This window comes from Populus nigra, chromosome 1, assembly GCF_951802175.1.
Source record: "Populus nigra chromosome 1, ddPopNigr1.1, whole genome shotgun sequence".
NCBI lineage: Eukaryota > Viridiplantae > Streptophyta > Magnoliopsida > Malpighiales > Salicaceae > Populus > Populus nigra.
The window spans coordinates 13,687,915-13,707,751 of NC_084852.1; the positions used below are offsets into that span (position 1 = coordinate 13,687,915).

The 19,837-nt window shown below is 32.3% G+C and overlaps 3 protein-coding genes across 6 annotated transcripts; 1 reads left to right on the forward strand and 2 right to left on the reverse strand.

The window, feature by feature from the left end:
- LOC133698404 (coatomer subunit zeta-1-like) lies at window positions 1-2,488 on the reverse strand. The gene is made up of 6 exons (XM_062121313.1): window positions 2,341-2,488; window positions 1,771-1,930; window positions 1,052-1,199; window positions 858-935; window positions 411-492; window positions 1-290 (listed from the first exon to the last, which is right to left on the reverse strand). Exons 1-6 carry the CDS (start codon window positions 2,341-2,343, stop codon window positions 231-233), a joined length of 531 nt encoding a protein of 176 aa, XP_061977297.1. The 5' UTR covers window positions 2,344-2,488; the 3' UTR covers window positions 1-230.
- Window positions 2,489-9,949: 7,461 nt separating this feature from the next.
- Window positions 9,950-13,730, forward strand: LOC133697082 (pterin-4-alpha-carbinolamine dehydratase 2, mitochondrial-like). The gene is made up of 7 exons (XM_062119430.1): window positions 9,950-10,075; window positions 10,150-10,199; window positions 11,132-11,229; window positions 12,201-12,286; window positions 12,353-12,476; window positions 12,599-12,667; window positions 13,388-13,730. The coding sequence occupies exons 1-7, from the start codon at window positions 10,025-10,027 to the stop codon at window positions 13,474-13,476; spliced, it is 567 nt and encodes a 188-aa protein (XP_061975414.1). The 5' UTR covers window positions 9,950-10,024; the 3' UTR covers window positions 13,477-13,730.
- A 2,104-nt stretch (window positions 13,731-15,834) lies between these two features.
- LOC133673326 (probable methyltransferase At1g29790) lies at window positions 15,835-18,995 on the reverse strand. 4 transcript variants are annotated; one of them, XM_062094073.1, is made up of 2 exons: window positions 17,725-18,995; window positions 15,835-16,009 (listed from the first exon to the last, which is right to left on the reverse strand). In XM_062094073.1, the coding sequence occupies exon 1, from the start codon at window positions 18,874-18,876 to the stop codon at window positions 17,746-17,748; it is 1,131 nt and encodes a 376-aa protein (XP_061950057.1). In that variant the 5' UTR covers window positions 18,877-18,995; the 3' UTR covers window positions 15,835-16,009; window positions 17,725-17,745. The 4 variants fall into 4 exon arrangements, with proteins under 4 accessions (XP_061950057.1, XP_061950048.1, XP_061950061.1 ...); XM_062094064.1 differs by having other exon boundaries at window positions 15,835-16,022; window positions 17,725-18,994; XM_062094077.1 differs by lacking the exon at window positions 15,835-16,009 and adding an exon at window positions 16,134-16,461.
- Window positions 18,996-19,837: the final 842 nt, after the last annotated feature.

Genomic DNA, 19,837 nt, shown 5'->3' on the forward strand with positions numbered 1-19,837 from the left:
TAATTTAAAAGCTCCTCTTTGCCTAAATTATACTTTCTTTGAATAGTTTCGACCAAACAGAGGTCTGAGCAACACAAACCAAAATATGATCAAGTCAGACGAGCTTATCGACGCCCATTGAGTTGATTACATCAAGGAGGCACTATCTTGAGAAACTGGTGCTTACAAAGCAAGTAAATATATACACAGAAGAACCCTCTATTTTCCTCTCCTTTTTCCTGGTGCACTTATCACTTAAGAAGGGACCTTGCTAGATGTTCCCGTGCAGTTGCCAGTGCTTGTGAGAATGTCTGCAAAGAAAGCAGAAGTTTATAGTACATACTGTAGCAACTATTACCAATTTGCCCAACAACTCTATATTTTTCTAAATTCAAGGTTGGAAGAAAGGAAGTCCGCTGGAATAGCAATACCTGCTCAGACAATCCTTCAGCAACTGTACTATGACTTGCAACCTTCCCCACAATGACATTTGCATCGGTTTCCAAAATAATACTGCATCAGGACGTGTCAAGAGTTATTTCTGGGTGATAAGAGATAGCCTGATAAGAGATAGCCTCTGAAGTAAATGAGTAAAAAATACGTAGCAAAATTGTTTGAGAACATTTCTGGATGAAACTGAGGTAACTTTAGAACTAAAGTGAAGCTTTGGCTATCATTAATGATCCAATTCTTTTTAACATTATTTCCACAAATTTACTATGACAAGTAGATTATCCATGGATCCAACGTTTCCCTTTCAGGAGTTCACCAGGTTAAAGGACATATTTAAATAATGACAGAAAAGAAGAAACAAACTACATATCAGCTAAAGGAAAAAAATAAGCAGCTCATTTGCATAAGAAGAGCACATTGCATACCCGCCATCAACAATTTCATCAATGCACAACAGGATGAGATCTAGATACTCAAGTGCCTCTCTTTTCTCCACATTGCCTCTGAAACAATGAATGATTAAAATGGATATGAAATTAAATAACAGAAAGGGTGGCGATTTGTACTGACAGCACAAAAATGTATGGAAGAACAAGGTACGAAGTGGCATAGCAAAAACCTAAGGAGAAGGCCAACTGCATCAAAGAACCCTTGAAGGACTGTGGCTAAGATGACCTCATTTTCTTCTTCACCTCCAGTAACAAAAAAGTGTAGATCTTGAACAAACTTATAAACAACAATGTTGTTCTCAAGCATTGTTACCTCAACTGTAGACAAGGTCACAAGATATTAATACAAAAGCTGTGATAACAGAAAATTGAGCAGAGCCAACCAGTAGTGATAATCATAATTCATGAATATGGCAGTGAGGAGATGTTCACAAACAAGAATATGTAATCTGCAAAAAAACTGAACTGTGCAAAACATTTCAATGTGTTGCCCCCACCACTGTCACTAAAAGGGTCAAGAAACTCAATGCCACAGATTCAGTAAACCACAAACAACTGAACTTTGCAAAACATGTGAACGTATTGCCCCTGGAAGAAGAAACCTCAACCATGCTCCATGAGTGCCAACAGAAAATTACATGTTACCTTTTTTTTTTAACTTTTATTGCACCAGTGAAATTAAAAACCAGGAAGAGCACAGTATATTACTCTCTCATTGATCTAACCAGCAAGAATATGAAATGCCATGGGCGATAGCCAACCCCACACAAGCAGCACAGAAGGTGAACTCATACATAATGAAAATAATCCCAGGGCATGAACTAAACGCTTACAAACACGCAAAAAGAAAGTCATTAAGAGTAGTTTAAGCAGGAGACAAATGGCTAACCTTCCGAACGTGCATTAGTCTTTTGAGTCTTGTTAAACACAGCTTTCTCAAAAGCTTCTTTGGCACCATTAGTTGGCCAGTCATCACAAAAATACTTGGAAGCCACACGCTTCCCTTCAAAATCCAGTAGAAGGATATTTTTTACGCAAGGGCACAGCTCCTACAATCAACATTGCACTTTAAGAAGAAAATTCTCAAAACAACCCAGATCCCAAAATGCACCAATTCAGTTTGTAATTCAATGCTATGTCATGCCAGAAGTTCCAAAACCCTAACGGGATGTTCCACTTTTTAGCAGCAATGCAAGCCAAAAAAATCTCTGTAAAGTAAAATACTCTAAATCACAATTAGGCTTCAAGAGGCAAAACCAAATATAAAGAAATGATCATATGCAGAATCAATGATTCAAAACAGCAAAAACTAAGCACAACCCATGTATAGCCAAGCATAAATGTGTGTATCTTTAACAAGAAATTAATATAGTAAATGAAACCCTAAATTTTCTCTATTATTGCATGTGTATTAAAGAAAGTAATAGCTCAGAAAGAAAGAGAGAGAAAAGTTACTGACCATGTTGTGGTTTGGCAAAATTTCGAAGGGAAACCGATCTCCCAGTTCGTTCGTGAGAGAAAGTAGTAGTAAAGCAGGGCTATGGTGACTGGTGAGAGAGACACTAAGTATGGCCTCATTATGGCCTCATTAAAAGTAAAAGATAAGCTAAATCACGTAGAGAAAGTATTATAGATTTTATCTAAATTTATGAATTGATATAATTTTTTTTATATATTAGTTTTTTTATTATTTTTGTTTGATCACATGATTTTTTTTTGTTATATTTTTTTTAAAAAATTATTTTTATTGTTTTTATTTTTTAATATTAAAATAACTAAAAATTTAAATTTTTTTAGAAAAGCTAGAGTATACGAGAAAGCATTGTAGACAAATCATACAGTGTTTTTTTTATATTCATTTTTATTTTTAATTTTGTTTGAACATATGATATTTTTTTCCATTTCTTGTTTTTCTGTTATAATTTTTTTAATTTTTTTTTATCAATTTAATTTTTTAATATTAAGATAGTTAAGAATTTAGTTTTGTAATTTTTTTTCTTTTTATTTTATCTTTCTATATGGTTGGCGTGGTTTGCGAGTTTGTCAAAATAATTCATGTTACCCTAGTTTATGGGTTTGGTGGAGTTTTTTTTTTAATTGAACTTGACTTTTTTATAGCTTATTTTTTTCTCATATCGTTAAAAAAATAGTTTTAGAGAAAAATCATTTATTAAAATTTATAAAGTAACAAAATTAAATGATGTGAGGAAATCATTACTCACCCAACACCCATTGCACTGTGAATTTCAATAATAATCCACAATTTTTTCTTTTTTTTATTTATTTTTTGTTTTTTATTTTTTGTTATGATTTTTTTCAAATATATATTTTTTAATTTTATTTTTTAAAATTAAAATTGTTGAGAATTTAGATTCATAATTTACTTTTTTATATTTTGTTTTATATGAGGTTAACGTGGTTTACAGGTTTGCCAAGGTAACTCAGGTTGCCTCGGTTTACGAATGTGATGAGTTGTCTTTTTTTTTTTAATTGAACTTGACTTTTTATAGTTTTTTTTTCTTATATAGTTAAAAAAATAGTTTTAGAGAAAATTCATGTTATTAAACTTTATAAAATAATAAAAATTAAAGGGTGTGAAAAAACCACTGGTCATCAATACACATTACATTGGGAATGACAATAGTAATCCACAATGTTTTGTTTTTTTTTTTGAATTTTTGTTATGAGTTTTTTTCAATTTTTTTTGTTGATTTCATCTTTTAATATTGGGATGATTGAGAATTTGACTTTATAATTTGTTTCCTTTTATTTTACCTTTGTATAAAGTTAGCATGGTTTGCGGGTTTGCTAAGGTAACCCGAGTTGTCCTGGTTTACGAGTTTGGTGAGATAATTTTTTTAATTAAACTTGATTTTTTTATCATCTAATTTTTTCTTATATAGTTAAAAAAAAGTTTCAAGGAAAATTTATATTATTAAACTTTATAAAGTCTATGGACCTATTCACAAGTTTAGCTAATTAACTTGGTTCATGGGCTTGACAAGTTTAAATTTTTTTTAATTAATTTTTTTTATTTCAACCTTGAATATTGCCACTTGCAATTTAGTCAACACTATCTCTTAAGCATGTCCTAGAATTATGTCTATATTGTTTGCAGATATTGCACCTAGAATTATGTCTATATTGTTTGCATATATTGCACCTAAGTGTGGATGCCCTTTTTCTTATTATGCCAAGTTGGTATTCTCTGTCTTCATTTTTTTTACTTGGTCTACACATACTTTTCTTTACTCTTGGAGGTAAAGTAATTATGACTCCTTATTTAAGCTTTAAATCAATCTTTAGTAATGGATGCACCATCTTAGGGTATTTTTTTTTTGTAATTATTTATATAATGTAATAGGAACTACATACATCTTCCAACTCAACTCTCTTATAATACACACAAGTCATCACATATTGACATAGGATTCCAGTCATGATCCACTCACTACATGAGCAATGTCCTTGCTTTAAATCAATATATAATTTAGTTTGGCCCTCATATACTTGATATTCATTTGCACTTGCTGGAATCATTCTCATGTCTCTTACTTTCTCAACACACTAATTAAGCACCTTCCTTACATATGAAGTTGTCTTTGTTTCCTAACAAGCAATCTGGATAAACTTATCATGAAATCTAGCTATTAACTCTAACCTAATTTTTTTACAGTAACAATACAGTCGAGAAACTTCTATATTTCCCTACCCAGTTATTAAAGGTCTCTGCCAAATTATTGATGACATTATTAACCTTCACTATATTATCAAACAAATGCCTTGCCTAATTTTGCAGATGGATGGTTTTCAACCAATTTAAGGAAGAGAAATAGAGGAAAGAAAATAAAATAAAATCAAGTAAGGACATGAAAAGTGTGATTTGTGAAATGATAAAGGAAAAATATTATCGCATTAGGAAAGTCAAAGCAATTGTTTTTATAAAAACTATAATATATTTTTTTAATAAAAGCAATAAGAAATCGATTTTTTTGTGAATTTAATAAAATTAAAAATATATTGTCAAATATATTAAAGCGCTTAGGGAATTTACTATAGTAGTGAAAAATACCCTTAAAAAACCTTCAATTTTATCCTTAATGTTTTTTTCAATTTCAGCCTTTTATGTCCAATTTTATGACCAAATTGTCAAAAATCTTTAGGTAAGAAAAATTCAATGAAAATTGTAAAACACATAGAAACCTCACGGCCAAAAAATCTAAGAAAACATTTATTTTTGTCCTCCTATTTTCATTTTCAACTTTAACAGTCCTTATAGTTTTTCAAATCTCCATTTAGATCCAAAAAAATTATTTTTTAGTTCCTAGGTTTAAGGGAAGAGAGAATGAATCATCAAATTTTGGGATAAGAGAAAATCAATGGTTAACATTGATTTTGACCATAAAAAAGATTAATCTTAGTATTATCGAGTTCTATTTGACAAGAAGAGTTTGATGGTGGTGGTTTTGAACCTCATCTTGCCTAAAAAATATAGGTGTTTTTAGGTAAAATAGGCTTCTAAAGAAAAAACTTTACCTTAATTTTTAACCACCATAGTTGTTACGCCTGACATAGTGGTGACTTATTGTCTTTCAAATGTTTTCTGTTGAAAGAGAGTCGCCACCTAATATTATGATCACTGAGAAACCCTGATTGATTTTTAAATTTCTAAGGTAAGGAATTGATTATACTAAATGAAAGACACTATCATCCTAAAGCATTTTACCTAAGGTAACTTGTCTTGTTACTTGTCTTTTATTCCAAATGATTTGTTGTGCCTAGTATCAATGGTCTATCTATATGGATGATAATAGGTCCACTGCAATGACTTAAACCCTGGATGGATGTTCGAGCCTATCCTTTACGGGACTTTGCTATTATTGTTATTCCCCAATCACTTGGAGAATTGACATATCTAAAACCAACTACTCTTGATCAAGACCTATGACCAGTAATAGTCTATCAAGAGATGTCAATGAATAATTGTACAGGCTTATACTTATTGAACTCAACCCAAGTCCCAGGAAAAATTATCACTAAAGGCTTTTCTTATGTAATTATGGTCCATGTATAATGACTTGTTAAATTTCATTTATCCAATAATACCAAGGTTTACTTATAATTTTATTGAATAATTTTTTTACACCCCTATCCTGAATATCAAAGCATTGACTTTTATGGGTTCATCTACTTGGAAGTGGGATTCAAGGACATGAAGGTTCATTTTTAGACTTGTTTAGATAATGATCTCTATGGATTCATTTGCCTCAAGGTGTTTTTCTAAGTTTAACAATCACATTTGCAATTCAATTTTAGGGTATTGCTTCAAATCAGTGGTTATGCACATCGATTAACAAGACTCATGTATACACAATCACATCAAGTGAATGACTTATTCAAAGATAAAATATTAACAAAATACCTAAATGAATCACCTTGTTACCTTCAATTGATACCTAAAAGTAATGACCTCTAAGAGTTCATTTATATTAGGAATTGTTGATGGATGTGTTCACTTATGCATTTCAAAAGAAAATTTTGACTATTAAAGATAAAATTACAAGATGTAAGTGTTACTCCCAATCAACATCTAAAATAATGACTTGTTATAAGTTTATTTATTTTAAGTATCATAGGTGAATAACATATTGACAATTGAAAAATTATTTCTTGAAAAATAAACAAATATGATTGAGAACCATATGAGAAATTTGTACAAACATTGAAATATCAGCCTTTTAATATGGGTTGAAACCTTAATAAGTTTTATAAACAAATTATAAAACCTGATACAAATATATGCATGAGTGTGAATATTATTCTTTTGTATGAAAACAAGCTCATGTATAAATAATAATAAGAAATGACAAAAAATATTAAACATGAGCAAAATGCAAACTTTAAGGGATTCAACCTAGAAGCATATAAACAAAAAAAAACAATAAATACATTTTCAATGCACATTCTTTTATAAAACATATCATGATGAAAACACAAACAAATTCAATCTTGAAGTTTATTTAAACCTAACAGTTTCATCACAAAACAACTCAAAATCAATAATAAATCAAAATAATTATTCAAAAAATATTTACAGTTTGAAATAGACCTTTTAGGGGTGGATAAAGTGGACCAAAAGCTAGTAGAATAGTGATGGTAAGGGTAAAACAGTGGTAGTGTATGTCTGACATTTGCTCAAAAGGGTTGTAATAGTTGATGTGTCATTGCACACTCCACCAGCATTTGATTGATGCACAAAAGGGCTCGTAAAGTGTACCACTCCTTGATCCACCTTTTTATGGTGGAAGTATAGGTCACCACTATCCGGTAGGGAGATATGAGGTATTGAAGGTCCGGTGGTCAGGGTTTTCTCTCTAGTATTTTAGTTTTTCTCTCTCTAGATGCTCACATAAAAATCATTAGGTTATGGAACTTAAATGATTATATGGTACTCATCAAAGGGAGAAGAATGGTAGTGGTCTCGCCTTGTTTGAAGGCTGGAGAAGAGAGAATTAAAGAGAAAAGTTTTAGTGATTATTTTCTTTTTTTCCTTAATCTACAACAATACAAGGGTTTTTGGCTTTAATTGATTGAGGGGTTTTGTAGAGGGTCCAGAGAGTACGAGAATGCTTATGATCTCATAAAAAATAAAGCTTATATATAAGAGAAATTAAGAGAGAAGTTTTAGTTTTAGATAATTAAAGATGAGACTATAAGTATTTTGTTTTGTAAAAAAAAAAGTGGGAGAAGATGAATAATGTTCTTCTAGGGTTTATTTCACTAAATCTCAGCTCACTTTCTCTCAATTTTTGTTTTAGTAGCTTCCTCCTATGGTGGCTAGGGTTTTGCTTAAGGTTTTGGAAGAGTGTGAAGGAAAAACATGATGAATAGTGTTTTTCTAGTTTTTTCTTGTTCTCTATTTATAGTTTAGTTTTCTTGTCATTTTCTCTCAATTACTTGGTCCTCAAGTATCTCAATTTTGTTTTGGTCACTCTTTCTCTTGTTTTTTTTTTATTTACTTCAGCCCATTATCCATTTTGCTCCCTATTTTTATTTTTATTTATTTTGTTTTTTTTTTTAAAAAACAACATTAATGTCAATTTGATAGGAAAAATAATCAAGAAATACAAAATAAACGTGAATATGTTAAAAACATATATTTTTTAAAATTTTATTTTTCTAAAGGGACATCAATAAGAGAAAAGTAGTTAAAATTACAAAATGAGCGTAAAATGATCGAAATGCATCAAAACATGGTGCTTTTGGAATTCCTTTTTTTTTTTAATTTCTAAAAAACATTTAAAAAGAAGTCAAAATTGTGTTATAATAACAATGTTAGTTGGGTTTTATGCAAGTAAACGACTTTTTTTTTTTAAAAAAATAATGACAACCCCTTTAAAAAAATTGAATGTAGAAAAGTATTTTACAAATATATGAATAAAAAAATACTTTATTTAGCTCATTCATGCCCACTATAATAAGTTATTTTGGTTTTCTATTCATAGCTGTAACTATAATTAATTCTATTTATTAGTCTGATAAGATATAACTTATTCAAAATTAATTGAATAAATAATTCATAATTACCTCCTTTTTACTTTTCAAACAAATTGAAATGTTGAAGTTTTTTCTATTTAAAATTGTCTCAAGTCTAATTCATATTATTTTGGTTAAATTATTCATAATTGTATCATGGTGACCAATTAGATTTTTGATTAATTCATACCTTATTTTTCTATCTTATCCTTTGTTTAATCCACAAGAGATTAAATTAAGATTATTATGGAAGCTTTTCACTAAAAACTTTTTCTTTACAAAAAAAACAAGAATGAAAAGAATCATAATTTGTAGAATTTGAACATAAGACATTGGTTTCATAGACCCATATCAATCGAATTGAACTAAGAGTATATTTTTATGACAAAAAAAAGTTGAAAACAAAAATATTCTTTTATTTATTTTACTCCACTAATTTTTGAATGCCTATATTATTTCATATATAAACTATATTATATATAAATATAATAGATAATTACAAAAAAATATCTTAAGATTGATAGTGTTTTTACCTTTTCACTCTATTTAAAGAAATTATACTTTATATCCTAAATCAAATAAAATATTAAAAAATAATTAAAAGATGAAATTTCACTTGTATATAATATAACACAATCTCAATGTTTTTTTTCAATCTCTTACATTTCCTTGTCTCCCTTCCCTTCTTAATTAGAATTCTATAAACAATGAAAATAAGTTTACTTTCCTGTAGTTTCAAGTTTGAATTCTGTGGTTGCTAATATGATAATCACTGGAGGTTTATATGGTCATTAACTTCAAGAACTGTGAGATTAGTCGAGGTACATACAAACTGGTTCGGACACCCATTTAATAAAAAAAAATCTCGAGAATCTAGAGTAGCTAAAAACTTGAATGGAAGAATTCCTTCGGATTGGTCAAATTCAAGAATATGAAGTGACCAACACCACTTTCTCCTTATAAATTTTGCCAAAAAGACAAAAAAATAAAAATCACTAATCAATTATATTATTTAGTTTGAAGCATTTGAGGGGCTAAGAAACAATGCAAATATTTTTAATACATTTTTATCACTTTTACCAATATTTTCTCCTTCATTCATGTACAAATTACTAAGATTTTATTTGAATATTTTATTTGGAATTTGCTTTTAAGATCATAATGAATTTTTATTTTAAAAAATGTGTTTTAGTTTATAAAATGTATTGCTATTAGGTTAATTTGAAATTCATGAGTATTTTTTATGTTATTATTAAATAAAATATAATTTAAAAAAATTGGGTTAAAATTTTTTAAATTTAATAATAATATAAAAAAATAAATTTCAGAGACATGAATGTTTTTTTACATCTAAATTGTTTTTAGTCTAACCCAGCGCAACACCTAGTGAAGAACTAAATTATAAATAGAATTTGAAATGTGATGGTTGTTTTTTTTTTATTATTATTCTTTACAATTTGATTTTTTTTTTTATTATTATTATTTTCAATTCATTTCCATCAATATATCATTCAATTAACTTCAGTCTGTCAATAACAAAAACAGCTCCTCCAATAGCAAAACACAGAGAGCTACGTCTAGGCTTGCTTTCGTTATACGAATAAATTATGGCGACTCGGCTCTTATCTTTTACACTCTTCTCTTCCTCTAAACCTCAGGTGTGTTACGCTTCCTCTTTTCTCCCCATCTCTCTCTATCATTCAGTAATAACTTCCTGGCGATGCATTTTCAGGTGCCATTAGCAACTCTGTCTCATATCCTGTTCGGAGGTCACCATGGACGGTACTGTAATCCATCTTTGATTCTTTGTTTTTTCTTCATTCTGCTCTTACTTACTTGGATTTTGGACTTTCTAAGAAGGACCCGACTGTTTCTTTGCTGTTAATTTTTACCCTCTTCATTGTTCCTGAGCCGTTTTAGGACAGATGGTGTTAAATACCTTAATCGATTATGTTATCTGATGAGTGTTTGTGTTTATGCCAGACTTGAATTACTTTCGATGTGTAACAATTAATGGTAGACTGTTTTTTTTTTGGGTTTCTGCTGCAAACCTTTAAATGGACATGAATAATGAGTGAAATGAACGATTTTGATTGGACAGTATTTAGATTTTGTGAGGAATTTTGCAATGATCTTTTATTCCTTTAGAAGCTCTACTGCTGAGAGAAGCGACCTCATCTTCCTGCTATTGTTTGACATTGTTCAAGCCCAACAACAATTGTTTGTATCAAATTTATTGCCGATTTCGGTTTACATCAAGTTGTCCTTTAAGCACTTTTGTTCTGTGCTCAAACTGGAAAGTTCTCCTCACATCAATCATGAGTTCAGCTAAAATGCGTGACGTCTAATGCTTTAAGGTGTTCCTTGAGATGTTCTTGATTGGGTTGTGAATATGTGAAAAGCTTGTTTCTTGGGATTGGTGTAAATTCTTTTGTCCATTACATCAGTGGCAGTTTTTGTGAGAATCTTAATTCTTTTTTTTTTGTTAGGGATTATTAATGGCATAAATTTTAGTACAAAATATATGCAACATGTAAACCAATTAAACCGAGGATATAAAATATAATTTCTAGAACTAGGGAGCAATCTATAAATGTAGATAGAGGGTTTGTTTAGTCATTTTTCCTTTGTTTTAAATATAATAGTAAACATAGTTTCTCCTCAACCCTCTTTTTCAAATAAATTTATTGTGTGAAGAAATTTCTTGCGTACAGCTTCAGTACTCAAGTGGAAAAGATACGTTGGAATCATGTGGGAGAGTCATCAAATAGGAACCTGATTTACAGATTTAGAACTTTTTGTGCTAGCAGAGGTGCGTGATGAACTGTGACTAATTTCCTGCATGAGTTAAATGCAAACCTATGCTAATTTTTGTCTTTTTTTTATGACTTGGATTTTTTTCCTACTTGCTTATCTCACAAAACAGGAAAAAAGAAATGAATTAAAATCATTCTCTTTCAACCAAGCCTATAGTTAAGGGTGGAGTTCCGTTGCTCAAGCTTGCGACCTAAGGATGCAAAATTCTCAAATCTCTTGCAAGCTACCTTCAAACACCCCCCCCCCCCCCCCATCTATTAATTTAATTTATTACATTGTATATGGGAGGTTGAACTATTTGGTCCGATGAATGCCTCAACAGAAATTTGTTTCATTCTACTCAAATCATTATATACCAGGTCAACTTTGACAAAGAGTCAAAGACATTAAAATGATGAATCTTGTTAAGAAGTCCATATAGATTGACTGAAAAGTGGCCTTCTATATAACCTCAGCAAATATTAGAACCAGAAATGAAACAGAAAGAGAAAATGTATATTGGTTGTGTGTGTATGTATATACCATAATCTCTCTCTCTCTCTCTCAACAAACATTTATATTTGAAGTAACTATAAATACTTTTTTGTCATTAGTCTTTTGTCCACCATTGCTTTGTCTGGATCATGCTTCGAGATTTGAATTGCTCTTTTCCCTGGTGCCTTTGTTGCGTGTAGGGAATGTGGGAGTTCAGTAAATTTTCTTGTATACTCTTCTTGAATAAGAAATGTTTGTAGTGCTTGATTTGGCAGCACAGTACATGCTATTCGTAAGATCCTCATGTAGGATGCTTTTGTCAAGAGCATGCAATCTTTGAACCATGTGGTTAACAATATATTGCTTTTGTGAATTTTATTATTGGAAACCCTAAGCTGTTGGTGCTAATGGCATTTTTTTTATTACACAAACCGCTTGCATTTTGGATATGGGTTATTCTTGTTATTTGAAACAGTTTGCTTGCCATGATAGATCTGGCTGCTAAGAAGTGTGTGCCATGCAACTCAAAGGATCTGCAAGCCATGACTGAAGAAAGTGCAACTGAATTTCTGTTGAAGGTTTGCCATTTGATTTGTGCTTTTTAGTTCTTCATGCAACCTGCTGTTCAACGTGGTATTTCTTAGGTTGCTGGGTGGAATTTGGTGAATGAAAATGGTACACTAAAGCTGAATCGTTCATGGAAAGTAAAGAGTTTTACTAAAGGGCTGGAACTGTTCCAGCTTGTTGGGAACGTTGCTGAAACGGAAGGTATGTACTTGTTGCTGGTGGCTTTCACTGTTACTGATATATGAAATGCCAATGTTTAATATTTACATGAAAATTTTAGTTTTTTTTTTACAGATACGAGTAACAATATATGTTCATTGCAGGTCATCATCCAGATCTTCATCTGGTTGGATGGAACAATATAACAATTGAGATATGGACTCATGCAGTGGGTGAGAACTTTTTGTCAATCACATGACTTCTTTTTTTTCATATTTATTCTGTTACGTATTTACATGCAAGAGATGAATCCAATGCTTTCTACTCTCTCATCACATAGGCCATGTTCTCAGAACTTTCCTTTCTCTCTTTGTTCTAGATGAAATATTCTATCTCTACCTCTTTCTCTGCTGCTTTCTTGTTGCAGTTTTAGTAACATCATATGCCATGAAATTAAATAGAGCACAAATATGAAGATTTTGCTTTTCCAGATTTCTACCTTCTCAATCTCTCAACTGATGATGTTATATGAATTGGGAGAGAGTGTATTATGTGCTTATGAAGTGAAGTGCTTGTACAAATGGGGAAGGACAATTCTGCAAGTTTCTAGGAGTTGAGCTATATTTTCTGCTTTTAATTCCTCTTGAAACTAGGTGCCTGAACAAAGCTGAAAAAGGTTATGCAGAATAGCTACTCATTTATTAAAGTGATTTGTCATTTGTGTCATATTTCTGATTGACATGCACCCAAAGATGCATCTGAATTTCTCCCAAGCAGGCAAACCACACTGGACTCTGAACTTCTGATGGTAGAATCTAGTAAAGTTCAATAAAGAATCTCGCTGTGGGAAACATCAGAAGTTGTGCTGAAGTTGGTCCCACATAGGCCTTCTTTCTTATAAGTTCCTGTTTGTTGCCAAAATAGAGTTCTAATCATGATCCATGCTTTCACAGGTGGACTAACGGAAAATGACTTCATACTTGCTGCTAAGATAAATGGGCTTAACCTGCATCACCTACTGAGAAAGAATGCTTCTGCTTGAGTTGTAAATACAACTGAGACTTCAGGTTTTTCGTTAATAGTCTTATCTGAAGATGTTAGGAAAGCCTTTTTTTTCTGGGTTTCTGTTAAGAGATTTTAAGTTTTGAATCTAGCTCTGCATAACTGGTGACATAGAGGTTTTGCAAACATATATCGTGGTAGTTGTATACACAATCTTAAAGATAAAGATGACTGAGTTGTATAAGAGGTTTGCAACTTCAGGGTTTGTCAGTGGGATTCATCGCGCTTTTGCTATGCAAGCATGTCTTTAAGTGTCCCCCATTTTCCGATATGATCTTCTCTTTTAATGTTTTGCAACCCCTTCCACCCACCACCACCACCACAAAACCCACCCCAAATCCAACTTCATGGCGATGATTATATGGCTCCCTTGGTTTTGAGTTCCACTTGCATTGTAGAAAGTGAACTGGACTATTTTTGCTGTGTGGATTCTTGTTTGTCTCAGTCCACTTCTTTATTACTTTTCTGACTAAGCATTACATCTGCCTCATCTCATGGAAGTGGACATTTCTCTGAAATTAGTGGACATTACAAGGTCATGCCCGTGCCTTCTATCACACCCAAACTGGCATTAATGTGGATAACGAACCAGCAAACAAAATGTTGTGAAGATTGTTAGAACGGAAAATGAGCAGTACAAGTGAGGAAGGTTATCACACAAATTTATTTTCGAGTAAAAATATTTTTTAAAATAATAATAATTATTATTATAATACCAAATACTATGAAAGTTGAGTTGGTTGAGCTTTTCAATTAAATGACTGGTCTAAAGATTACACCGTCCACTCCCCTATTTGAAGCTGATTTTCTGTACGTGTCGCTAACTGGAAAAAAAGGGGCCAAAATGCGTCTTCCTGCACTATCAGTCCCGAGTCTCCAAACAAAATAGGAGGTACAATTAAATTAGATCGTGTTTCAGGGAAGTCAGTCTTTTTTGTTTTAAAAATATATTAAAATAATATATATTTTTTACTTTAAAAAAATTATTTTTGATATTAGAACATTAAGATAATTTAAAAATAAAAAAATAAATTAAAATAATTTTTTTTTTTAAAAAAACAATTTTATATGGTAAAAACAAATATGCTTGGAGGGGTTAATGGCTAGATTTGCATTCAATTGTTTTTTTGAGTAAAATATGTGAGGTCCTATACTATTAGTCAAATTGCAAAAAGCTCCTCGACAAAATTATTCAGCATAATCAATCTTTGAACAAATCAAGGGTAAAATTGGATCCTCTTGTTAACCGAGGTTAGGTTTTTATATGATGTTGGTTAGGTGAAATCATGTGCCTAGCACGTGACATTTCCAAGCTCTATCCTCTGTTCAATGGCCTTCCGGACAGAACATTTCATTTAACAATTACTAACTGACACGTTTTAAGGACAACGTTATCAAACATCAAAAATCACATCCCAATCCCATATTTCCTCTGCACAGTCCACTTGAAAGAATCTAACATCCTACGAATTCACAGGAGTCGAGTCTTCAAGCTCCAAAGGAGGAGGCCAGGATTGAATGATCCAAAAGCCAAAGATCCTCTGCCCTAGAACGAATGAGAGTATCATCAGGTTAACTTAGACCTAAATCATTTCTAGCTGATTTTCAACAACATGGTATATTTTCTGGATGTTGATTTCAAAATTTAAACTTAGAAGAGACAAACCTCCTTAATCAGTAGATAGCATCTCAGAAACAACTAGCTATATGATTTCCTTCCGTAAGAATTAATAGATATTTAAGTTTTCAAGTCCACACTTCTTTCTTTTCTTTTCCATGTTGATATTTATTGCAGTCGAGTCATTAGCAGATCCCCTTGTTCATATAAATCTTGAAATTTCTTTGTGCTGTATATCTTGATTTTTTTATTTTTTTTTTGTTTCTTTCTATTCTTGCTTTTGCTTGAGGTTCTTCGTTTAACATCTTGCTCTGACCTGCGATACGAATTAGGATATATAAATACATCTCAGATTTACTTTAATCAAGTTGATGTGGAATACCAGCAACAATCTATTGCACGCATGATCTATTATTGGGACAAGCTCAGAAATCCGAACCCTCTTGCCTTGCCTTTGATTGCTCCATACCTAGCTTTTCAGCCTGTATGGATTCCAAGCTCTTTTTCTTAAGATTTGGATACCACATGCACAAAGCCAACTTTTTTCAATAAATTTACCATAATAGATTTGATTGCCAGCATAAAAGATATGTTCGATCTCTTGATTCATTCCTGAACAGTTCAACTGAATATATATAACATACAACGAATCCAAAAACAAACGAAAATCCACCACCTTCACCGCAATTTGCTAATAACCCTCCTGAATCAGTATGCCCCTTTTCCATTCTATTATTTTACAGCATTTCGGCACCCCTTTGCTCTTTATCCACATTAGTGCCAATAACCATGTTTGCTTCATTGCTAAGGCAAAGAAATGCATCCTCTATGTAAACGAGATCTAATCTTGAAAAGGGTTGTCTGTTGTGTCCCCTGATCAATCAGCTGACAAGATCTGACAATGATACCTGAATAAATAACATAAATTGACCCAACTTACAGTCTGAAGTCTGAACAGGCAAAACATTTATTCATAAATCCAGGCAACATGGTCAAGACTTCCAACCACTGAACATTAATTAAAAAAATTCCAATCAATTTGAATCAATGACTGGCTAATGAAATAATACTGTTGTCAAAAAACTTAGATATACAAAGTATAAACAGTTGTGATGTGTTTGTACAGAAATGATTGAATGAAGCAATTTATGTTCTGCAAGCAGCCTTAAATTAGATTCAATATCTGGACCTGCATTTACACCAGACTTGAAGAGCATGAAACACGGTTTCCTTTGTTTATGCACACAATTCTAATGAACTCATAACACTCCTGATATGCTTTTCCTTCCTGCTTGTCCATTTGTCATGCATCATAATTCTAATGAACTCATCCCCAAGCGCAAGCCTCTTCAAGACCAAAACCAAATCCATTATGGTTAAGGGAATCAATGACATATACTCTTTGATCACACGAGCAATGCATTTTTAGGAGATAATTACTTTATTGTGAAAAAGGTATCGCGTGGTAAGGAGAGAAATGTAGATATCAACATACTCAACTCTTACGACCATCATTGCAGAGAGTTTAGAGTTGATCATCTCACTTTTTTTTGTCTTTTAAGAAAATCAAGGATGTTTCACCAAGAGCAGCATGGTTTGAATAGAAATGATGATGAAAATTGTTATTCATAATCTCTCACATTTGAATGAAGTACTGAATTCAATACATGGAATTGAACAGAGGCTTATTGTTACAGTGTTATCATATTAGAATTCAAATCATGCCTTTGATTCTCCATGGTGGACACGCAGCTACATTCACAAGAATTTGAAGTGATTCCCTAAAGGCATGGCAGATGGAAAATCAAAATTTGAAGTAGGATTGTCTCCATAAGTTCAAATATTGGTTGTAATAGTAGGGTAAAAAACGACAGGATAGAAACAATTCATTTTATGGCAGCATTTTAGATACATTCAACAGGGAAAATACTGAGTAGATCCAGTGCACTACGATCTCTTCTTCATATTCATATGGGATCCACAGGATGCATGAGAAGGAAGGGAGCAAAACATTGGGTATATAGAAAAGTTTTCTATGTGAAACATTTTCCAGTTGGTTGGTTGTCATGACTAGTGAGCAAAGGATCTTCATCAACACCTCGTGAAACATTTGCTTGTTAGTTGGTTGTCATGACTAATGCGTAAAGGATCTTAATCAACACCTAATTATGAGCTTTTCCTATGCAAGTCACGCAGCAATTTGTGAAAGATGTAATGCTCAGGACCAAATCTTAACAAATTGAACACAATATTGGCAAAAGCCAAATTCTTCCCTGGGATAATTTTATGAGCAAGACACATCCTATAGGTGAAGAAAAGAATTTCAGGGCTTCACTGATCAAATTCATTTTTGGAAATTGGATTCTCAAACAATTCTTCCACCATGGGCCAGTTCATTTCAAACAAATATTACAACAGTGGTATCCCTATTGGGTTCCAATTTTCAGCTCAAACCACAGCTACATTATTCAGGTGCAATGCAATCAGGCTGCATCCTCTTTTAGATATTCCGAACTATCTAGATTTTCCCACATCCTAATAAATTAAGGAGCTAGAGTAAAGCTACCATTCAAGAAAGCATTTTTAACGAACAAGCATTAAGCAAGTTACCTCAAGAGATATATCTGATCCTCATTTTGACACAGGCTTTTGCAAAAGTGCAGTCAAGTAAACCTCCTCATTCTTCAAGCCACTAGCATCAGTTTTATTCCCAACTGCCCACTTCACCTTCTTGTAACCCAATTTCCCAATCAAAGGTCCAAAAACCTTATCAAGATCCATTCGTTTACAAAAGAAGTGATCAAACCACAAATACCCACCGCCCCTCAACACTCTATCAACATCATAAAACAAAAACTCCATCATTGTCAAAGGTATCCACCTATTCACTGCATGCGCACATCTGACCAGATCCACCACCCCATCAAAAACCGGCAACCTCTGCTGCAATGGCACATGAAGTGGCACTAAGCCTCTCATTGCCACCACTTCATTATTGGGCACATTGAAATTCATTGTTGTAGTGACAACAGTCACATTGTACTGCTTCATTCTAGCTGCAAAAGTACCAGTAGCACCACCAATATCAATACCAAGTCTAATAGCAGAATTGGCTGTTTTTGCTACTTGTAGCAACTGTGGGACTGGGAGATCCAACTCAGTCTTGTAAGTCATAAACTTGGAGATCTCAGTGTTTAGATCAAAGCCAAGACCTGGGCTTTTCTTGGCCAGGCAAGAAAATGACTTGCAAGAAGGATACTTGTTCCAGATTACATTTGAGTCAAGAAACGAGGAAGGGAAAGGGTTACGAGGAAGAGAAGATGGAGGTTTTGGTGGGGTTTTGGAGAAGCATCGACGGCGAGGTAGAGGGTGGCAGCCATGGAGGATTAAAGACTCAGCAAGAAGATCAGAGTCAAGAGGGCAAAGAGAATAAGGAGTGTAGGCCATGTACTTGTGTAGAAGATCAGGGTGGTTATGGCAAGAAGAAGCTATAGGTGAGAGGTGTGAATAAAGGAGGAGATCTTGAGGGATGGAGGGTTTGGTAGAGGTGGGAGATGGGGTAACGGAAGGTGGTTGGTGGCGCGTGAGATGGCTGATGGTGGCGCGTATGGTGTTGAGTTGGTGGAGGAGGTGGTCAGGGACTGGTTGTTGAGTTGGGGGCTTGGGAGATTGAAGAGTGGAGGAAAGATGGTAGAGGGAGAGGATGTTGGTGGCCACCATGGCTAGGAGAAGCACTAAGTTCAAGCCCATGGAGAAACCCATGATTTCTTGCTTTCTTGCTAACTGCAACTGCTGCTAGCTCCTATGACTGTATATGTCTTGCTAAGTGAAGCTCAGTGTAGTGTTAGTTGACCAGTGGAGCGAGTCATAAGTTGTTTTGTAGTAAAAGAGTAGAGCTATCCGGTCTGTTTGGGAGGGTAGATATGATTTTTGTATTAAAATATATTAAAATAATATTTTTTTTATTTTTAAAAAATTATTTTTAAAATCAGTATATTAAAATAATAAAAATATATTAAAAATTTAATTTTTTTTTTAAAAAATTTAATTCTTTGTGGAACCAAATTTCCACCGCGTTCCCAATCGATGCTGCGTGCATTCTGTTGGCGATGATCAAATTTGTGGCCGTTGAATAAGAAATGTGTGGTTCCTCCTCCTGATTAATGTTTCGAATCACATGAAATTATTCGGAGACACAAAAGTTGAGGGCTACTCGCTTTTTCCGTGAGGGGAACACATGAAGGATTTGACGGCTTACATCATGTCGGGTGAGGTTCTCAATACATATATATATATATATATATATATATATATATATATATATATGTATGTATTAAAAATTAAAATATTATTTTGATGTTTTTTCAAAAAACAAATTTAAAAATAATTGTTACAATATTTTCAAACAGCTTTTAAAATCTTGGAGAGCTACCATAATAAAAAAAAATAATATATTTTACTGAGTTGCGTTGATAATAACAATGTAATTTACTAGTGTTTGTTATTGTGGATTTTTAAAAAAAATTGTATTTTTGTAGTTTTAAATTATTTTTTAATGTGCCTTTTGTTGTGTGTTGATATTAAAAATAAAATTTAAAAAATAAAAATTATTTTGATGTATTCAATTTTTTTTTAAAAAGTAGCTTATATTAAATTTCCAAATAAACAATTAGTTGATTATGGTAACATAAATCATTTTTTTATATTTAATTATGTCATTAAA